This window comes from Leiobunum rupestre, chromosome 11, assembly GCF_980474605.1.
Source record: "Leiobunum rupestre chromosome 11, qqLeiRupe1.1.hap1, whole genome shotgun sequence".
In the NCBI taxonomy this organism is placed as follows: Eukaryota; Metazoa; Arthropoda; class Arachnida; order Opiliones; family Sclerosomatidae; genus Leiobunum; species Leiobunum rupestre.
In genome coordinates, this window is record NC_143394.1 from 12,300,401 (window position 1) to 12,307,791 (window position 7,391).

Genomic DNA, 7,391 nt, shown 5'->3' on the forward strand with positions numbered 1-7,391 from the left:
ATCGAACATTTTCAGTGTTAACGATAAATACATTCGACAGCAAAATTTTACAATTTCATCTTTCGAAACTGTTTTAAAACAGTTACAAAGTGTTTAGTGTGAACGCGGCTTCTGACTATTTTAATTTGTTTTGACTAGAAGATCTATTTGGTCCGAGTTTCGCTTATTAAGTTTATTTTCGAATACCTATTGGTCCGAGTATTTCCTAAGTTTTATTTTTACTATAAATTTTTTAGTGTTTAGCTTTTTTGTCCCCTTTTTGTAGAACACTTTTCTACCTTTTCGCGTAATTTAAAAATATAGAGTAGTATCGGTCTGTAGCTTTGGGCTATGGCCGCCATTTTGAGGGCAGTTTTTTATCTATAGGAAAAAGCATGGATGACGTCGACATACGTCACGCCGATATTACTCACGGACTGTGTATAATTAGAATACTTTATCCGTGATCGAGCGTAGTCTGTAGCCAAAACTATTCGCTCGCTTTAGGACGAAAAGAATACACATTTTACCCCATCTACCAACTTCTTCCATACAATAACAGCCAAACTGTATTTTGAAGTTGCTCGCTATTTCCTAAAAATTACTCCAAAACTAGAGAATAATTTTCGCAAGTGGTTTCTTTTCGCCTGTTTTCAACTTTTCGGACTAAACGACTAGAGAACCCCTGAGAAGAGATTACGTAACTTCCTGTGAGCAAAGATAATTTAAACTGGTACGAGTTTAAATTATCTTTGCTGTGAGAAGGAGTGAAAAATTTTGTGAAAGTGAGAATTCACTATATCAAGGGAAGAATTCTTCTCCTCAAACAATGGCAACACTGATCTTAAACACAGCAACCGGTCGGATGGAGGCTGATTTCTCGAAGGTCACTTGCCGGAAGTAGGTAAACGCTTCATTACAAAACCATCAATCCGAAAGCTCTCAGAATTTGAATAATCGAATTTAAGGTACGGAGTTATATATTATCTTTCTTTGGTATAGCCATCTGTATAATAAATAAAGGCCTTATCACAAATTTTAAAGCTTTTAGCTTATTCTATAACTGTGCGGTGCAACAATTTTTGTTGTCAAAATATAAGTTTGTTTAGGACCATGGCTACTGAATCTCTGGGAAAGATTGGTCTATATTTTGATGAATTAAACAAAATCAGAGTTCTTGATCCAAATTTTTCACAGCAAACTCTCGAGTTGAAAGAAGAATGCAAAGAGTTTGTTGACAGTAAGCAAAAATTGTTCAATTTCATGACCTTGTTGCCATGGCAACCATTTGTTGGCATTTTTTTTTTACAGAAATAGCTCAATTTCAAAGCACTGTAGATGGATTTATCAAAATCATAAACACAATGGCCCAAGAAGTGGAATGTGAAAAAATGAAGGCTATTGGGTCAAGAAACATGTTGAAGTCTGTCTCTAAAGATCGTGAAGCACAACAACAACAACTCCAGGGTTTAATCATAGAAAAGAAGCTGCAATTAGAAAGGCTACGAATTCAGTATGATGCCTTGAAGAAGGAAGAATCTGAACAAAATGATATTATTGAGCATTTTATGATGATGAAATGAATCAAATAAATTATTAGATTGATATACAATGTATTTATTTGACAAATAGAAAGATTATTTTTAAAAATATAATCCTAAACAATGTTGAGAATGAACGACGGGTATGACTGAATGAAGTCGAATGTATGGCGTTAGTTGTTTATTTTCGCCTTTGAAATATAGTCCTGGCTCTTCCCCTTCCTCTAGCAGCTGTAGAAAAATTACTTTAATTGTTGAAATTAGTTTAACATTATAGAGACATTTACCTTGAGCTCTTAGAATAGCAGATTTGCCTCGTCCAGCAGAAGGTGCCAGTCCTTTCACTCCAGTCTTTTTAAACATTGGAGCATTCTTTAACATGTCTGGTAAAATCAAGAATCGAATTTTGCTTCCTCTGATGTAAACATTCTCTAGTTGTGTTACTCGGCCATCACGATATGTCACCGTGATATTAGACATCTGACAGTTCATGTTATCTTCGGCCTCCACTAATTTAAATATAATTTGTGAAATTTAGCTTATATGGTAGTCAACAAATAATTACCTAACTTCCCCCTATAAATTTCACCAGTGTTCGTCTCACATGTGACAATGTGGCCCTCGGCTTCGTGCAAAACTTTAATGGGTACGCCGATTGACATGTTATCTTTACAAAACGTTTTACCTCAAATGAATCAGAAAAAAATTAACTAACAGACTGGTTAATTTAATATTTTACTTGGATATTCAGAAGAAAAAGCAAATATCTTTCGAAACAAACGTAAACTGCACAAAGGGCGAGTTTTCACAGCGCAGATAAATGGGAAAAGAATCCGTAAGGTGGAGGAGCTTAGTTAGGTACAATCAGGATTGTGATTGGTTAATTCTTTCAAAATTTAAATTCAGTTCAATTCTTTTATCATTCAATTCGTCACGTGTAAAATGACGAGTCACCCGCGATTCATTGGTCATTCAATTCGATCATTGGTGATTGCGGCTTTCAAGTGGAACGTAGCGGAGTTTCCGAGTTTCGTAAGCGTGGTCATCATTTTAATGTTTAAAATCGTAGTTTTACAGTCTAAACTAATTATAATTTCTTTTATATTATAGTACCATGGCAGATTCAAGTTTGGATAGCTTTTTTGCTAAAAAAGATAAAACTAAAAAGGCCAAAAATAAGGGCAAATTCATGACCTCGGATCAGACAAGCCTTGGCCAGGCCAAAAGAGGGGATGAAAATTTCAGGAAAAACGAAAAAAGTGCGAAAAAGGATAAAGATAAATCCAGCTCTGGAAGTAACGGCGGAAACTCCAATAATTTAATATCTAATTTTGAACAGGTAATGTTTTGCTTTTAAATCTGAATTACATTATTTTTTGACTCTTGTCTTTATTTTTCAGCCTAATGAAGAATGGAAAGAAGTTGAAGATGAACAAGAAAAAGACTACTCTGGGCTTAGAATACAATCTCTATCACTTTCGGATAAAGAAAAAGAAGATGAAATGAACAGAGATCAACTTAATCAAGACGGTGATGGTGATGATTCTAGGAATAATGAAGGGCCACAAGGGCCTTGGAAGATCTCAGCTGGCGGTGAGTTAGGTACGTGTACTCTGCTTTCTAAGTGTAAATTATGTAGGTGTTACAGATAAGGATGAAGATGATGAAGTAGATGAACCTGAGGAGCCACAACAAGAAGAAGCACCAGTATCTGCTTCTAAAAGCTACGTTCCACCCCAGATGAGGAATCCACAAAACAATCAATCTTCCTTCATCCAGCGTAAATATGGAAAACCCATAGTTCCTGAAATGGATAGCGAAATCCATTTTCCATCCTTGGCTTCTGTTTCTGAATCTGATAAGAAAGGGATTAAAATGTTAGTACTTTTATGGATTTAAAGAGAACATGCTTAGCTCACTTTTGAATAGGCTTAATCAAGTTTTTTTTAAGCTATCCGAATAGGCCAAATTGAGAAGCTTCAAAAGTCTATAACTTAATTTCGGGGGAAAGATAAGCCCTTAGTCAAATGAATTCAACATTTCCACCATGGAACTATACAACCGTGGCGGATGAGTATTGAACTTTTTATGCACTGTATTTATAGTGAACGTTGTTGTCACTTGGAAGGTGTTGGGTTCAAATTGCATCTCAACAGGTTGAAAAATTTAGAATTTTATTTCATTTTTAAAGTTCCCTGATATTTAATAATTTGATAGAAATAAGATTATTATAATTCTGTTTGTTATTAAGGGCTTATAAGTTTTAATATTTTTCTTTAGTTACAATTGTTCTTTTTAAACCTGCGTCTTTCCAGATGCTCATGGGGAAATGTAACCCATGCACTGAAAGAATGGCACTGGTTTTACTATGACTGTGTTAGTTGCTAATCCGAACTTCTTAACCCCCGTTTCAGAGATTATTGAAAACTTGTTTTTTACAATTTGTAATATATGACAAATATTGAAGCTTTTATACTTACCACCAGTGCTCGAAATTCATAAAGATAATTTTTTAATGCACAGCACCCATTTTTCAGAATAATTGGAAGCTTTGAAAGGAAACATGTTCCGTTTCGTGAATAAGTCCATTTCAAGCCCTGCTTCCCACTGAAAGGGGGGTTATATATTTCTGGTAGCTTAATTTCTCCTTATCAATCTCTTCAAATTCCATATTAACCTTGTCCTGAATTTATTCAGTATTAAACTTAGACAAACCCGATAATTTAGGCAAAACCCTCGCCTAAATCATTTTTCATATTTAAATAGATTTTGTATTCATGACGATTTTTATTTTTAGTGATGACAAAAGTTTTCAGTCTGTTACAAGAGGATCTAAAAGCAGGGATGACGTAAATCTAGGTGCTGTTAAAGTAGAAACTGGTAACAAATATTCAGCGTTAGGTCGGAGAGACTATGGTCATTAAATTTTAGGTCTTTAAATTGTGGAAATTTTTGGCAAGATTCAACGAACATTTTAAAAGACTAAATAGTTACATAAAATGGAAGTTGAATGAATTGAATGGAAAAAATAACCTTCTTTAACAAAATGGCAAAATATCACGGCCGCAGTATTTTGCAAGATGGTAGAAACTTTCTAGGATAAACAAAAGTCTTGCCAAGTACAATTTGTGGTTTCAACTTTATTCTACATTTAGCGTTACTGCTCAGTGACGGGCGGAATACAGTTTAAAATTATATTATTTTATATACGTGAAAAGCTTTTAAACCATACGAAGATAGCTAAAAATGGGTCAAATGTGTACTGTTGCCTTAATATTCTGTATAAAAAAGCTAGGGTATATCAAAGCCAATTCCATTGGACATGTTTAATACTAACCTAAATTTAGGGATTTTGAATTTCTTTCGTTTATCCAAAGTAACGTTATTGGCTAAAATGTTCCTCGCATTGAGTCTGTCACTTCGTAATTATTCCAAATTTACCTAGGTTTATTATCATTGTATTTATTCAAATCTGTACTTTTTAAGTTATGATAAAAAATAGGCTCCCGAGTTTTTTAATTTCTTTTTTATAAAATTGTTTTTGAAAATCACAAATTTATTCCAAAAATAAATTCTCCGTTTACAAATACCCTTGTCTTGGAAGTTATGGAAACAGTTCCCCCAGGGTTCATATGGAAAACCTAGAAATATGAGGGAATTCCATTCTGGACAGAAAAGTGAGGGAAATTCCAATTTTTTTGTAGAAATGAGTGAAATTTAAGAGGGTTCAGAAAGTTTTCCCTAATTAATACAAATTAACACAAGTTTTTCTTATTAAAGTTTTGACTTTATTTCTTTGTTTATATTATAATATTGAAGCCATTTAACTTAAATAACAATCATGAAATTTGTTACTCTGTAAATCTTAGTCTTATTTTATCTTGCACCTGGAATAATCAGGGAAGTATTCCTGGGAAAACCTGGATTTATCAGGGAAATCAGGTTCCCATTAGGTGTATGAACTCTGATAAATGTTCATAACACAATATAATTTTTTACATTACTGATAGCAGAAGTCTATAAAACTCCCACCTGGGGTAGTATGAAAGCTTTTTTTTTAAGTAGGGGGGGGGGGGGGGGCTGAACGAAGTGTTTGTAAACTATTAATTTGTGTGGGCCTGTTCGTAGAATAAGATTTTGTCGATTGGTAGGTCATAGCTGCTTCAGTTTTTTAAAAGGTCTTAATTTTTGAGACAAAAACATGATAATAAATATTCTGTACATTATAATGTGTTTTAATATTCAGGTTACTTGAGTTAAATTTATTTTTGTTTGGATTGTTGAAAGAAAAGAACTGGTTTTACCACGACTATATTTTTTGCTAATTTTATCTTCATTACTTTAATTTTATAGTTTGGTGAAACTGTTCGAGATTTTCGTTTTTTAACATGGCTTTCTTACTCCCGAAGGAATTGATTATAGACTTCTGGTGATAGCTATATGTGTAATAATGTATTTTTACTTCATAAGCGAGAAACGTACGCAACTTCAGTGTTACCCCTCGGTATTTCACAGCGTAATTTAGAGGCCCATTTTGAATCTCTCCCCCCCCCCCTCGACAAGTCAATATTTAGCCCTTAAAAATTAGGGGTCCTACTTCTAGTGCGCCTAGTCACGGGTGGCCTAGTTGTACTACTTGATCATTTCCAGAATTTCAGTACACAAGTAGCATATATTTAACCTTCAACGAAATTTTTACGCAATTGGTATTACTTGGCCATGTTACTTTTAAAATTCGTACCAACAATGCATTTATTTATTCTTAGACATTATGATTATCTCGAGAGACGATCCACAGACATCATGATCGAATTTTCCTCCGGTACGAGAGGGGGAGGGAGGAATGGAAGAACATCATCGGCGTCAAAAGACCGTAGTGTTAAGAAACCAATGAGATACCGCTGGCTGATTTGATTTTTGTGGGGGGTTGGGAACCAAATTAATATAAAACTCGTTCCCTAAATTCGAAATAACTGCCTCGCGCGTAGTCAATAGCCACTTCCGGCCGGATCTCCGAAAAATTCGCTCTATAGTCACCATGGTAACCAACTATAGATAAGAACACGGCCGTTATATGACTACTAGCTGAGAAGCCCGCCTTACAGCTAGGTATAAGTATAGTTCCTATGTCTATGAGAGCTACAGGCATGATCCATTATTGTTTTAAAACCACATAAAACGCAAAAATATCTGGTATCTTGAAAACCGCGAGTCAAAAACCATGGCGCAATTTTCACTAAAACTTTACGTTTTAACTATATGTCGGTAGCCCTGCCAGCTCCATGGAGGCCATTTTTCCGACTTCCGCCGGGAACTCAGTAATAGCGATTTCCACTGGGGGATTTCGGGCGCTCCGGGAGCGCTCGTGATGAGATTTCGTCCTCCACTGGGAAATCGAGAGCAGCTTGAGACGAGATCCGTGTCGTCCACTGGCAATCTCGCTCTTACAGCGAGCGGTCTGAGAGCGAAAATGTTGATCCGAGAAATTCGACGGATCGACAGATTTCGAGCGGTTTTCGTGATTTTTAAAAATGGCGGAACTAGGTAGGACAATAAATATTCGGGCTGCTTATTTGTTTATAGAATCGTCTTTGGATAGTTCCGACGAAGAAATAGAGGCAATTCTTTTAAGGTAAACGCCGGAAATAGTATAAAGGCCTAAAATAATAAGATATATAGAGGATGTGGTATATTCCTACTCCGAAAATGAAGTAAGTTCTCCTTTACGCCTAGGCTTAACCATGGATGATTAATAAAGTTTATCGAATACAATATTATTGTCCGCCATGACTTTCCGCGTATTTCACTGGAAAATGCTGGCCCCGAGAGTTGCTCTTAAAACGAGGTTGTATTTCACTGGGAAACTCGACA

The 7,391-nt window shown here is 35.3% G+C and overlaps 3 protein-coding genes across 6 annotated transcripts; 2 read left to right on the forward strand and 1 right to left on the reverse strand.

The window, feature by feature from the left end:
* Positions 1 to 817: 817 nt before the first annotated feature.
* On the forward strand, positions 818 to 1,582 carry IFT20 (intraflagellar transport 20). Of its 3 annotated transcripts, none has more exons than XM_090162640.1 (3): positions 818 to 947; positions 1,024 to 1,219; positions 1,291 to 1,582. In XM_090162640.1, the coding sequence occupies exons 2-3, from the start codon at positions 1,093 to 1,095 to the stop codon at positions 1,560 to 1,562; spliced, it is 399 nt and encodes a 132-aa protein (XP_090018766.1). In that variant the 5' UTR covers positions 818 to 947; positions 1,024 to 1,092; the 3' UTR covers positions 1,563 to 1,582. The 3 variants fall into 3 exon arrangements, with proteins under 3 accessions (XP_090018766.1, XP_090018768.1, XP_090018767.1); XM_090162642.1 differs by having other exon boundaries at positions 1,089 to 1,219; XM_090162641.1 differs by lacking the exon at positions 818 to 947 and having other exon boundaries at positions 960 to 1,219.
* Positions 1,573 to 2,344, reverse strand: SmD3 (small ribonucleoprotein particle protein SmD3). The gene is made up of 3 exons (XM_090162643.1): positions 2,086 to 2,344; positions 1,808 to 2,029; positions 1,573 to 1,751 (listed from the first exon to the last, which is right to left on the reverse strand). The coding sequence occupies exons 1-3, from the start codon at positions 2,180 to 2,182 to the stop codon at positions 1,702 to 1,704; spliced, it is 369 nt and encodes a 122-aa protein (XP_090018769.1). The 5' UTR covers positions 2,183 to 2,344; the 3' UTR covers positions 1,573 to 1,701.
* Positions 2,345 to 2,436: 92 nt separating this feature from the next.
* LOC149921356 (protein CDV3 homolog) lies at positions 2,437 to 4,535 on the forward strand. 2 transcript variants are annotated; one of them, XM_090163717.1, is made up of 5 exons: positions 2,437 to 2,552; positions 2,631 to 2,859; positions 2,921 to 3,113; positions 3,160 to 3,397; positions 4,318 to 4,535. In XM_090163717.1, exons 2-5 carry the CDS (start codon positions 2,635 to 2,637, stop codon positions 4,442 to 4,444), a joined length of 783 nt encoding a protein of 260 aa, XP_090019843.1. In that variant the 5' UTR covers positions 2,437 to 2,552; positions 2,631 to 2,634; the 3' UTR covers positions 4,445 to 4,535. The 2 variants fall into 2 exon arrangements, with proteins under 2 accessions (XP_090019843.1, XP_090019844.1); XM_090163718.1 differs by having other exon boundaries at positions 3,169 to 3,397.
* The last annotated feature ends 2,856 nt before the right edge of the window (positions 4,536 to 7,391 follow it).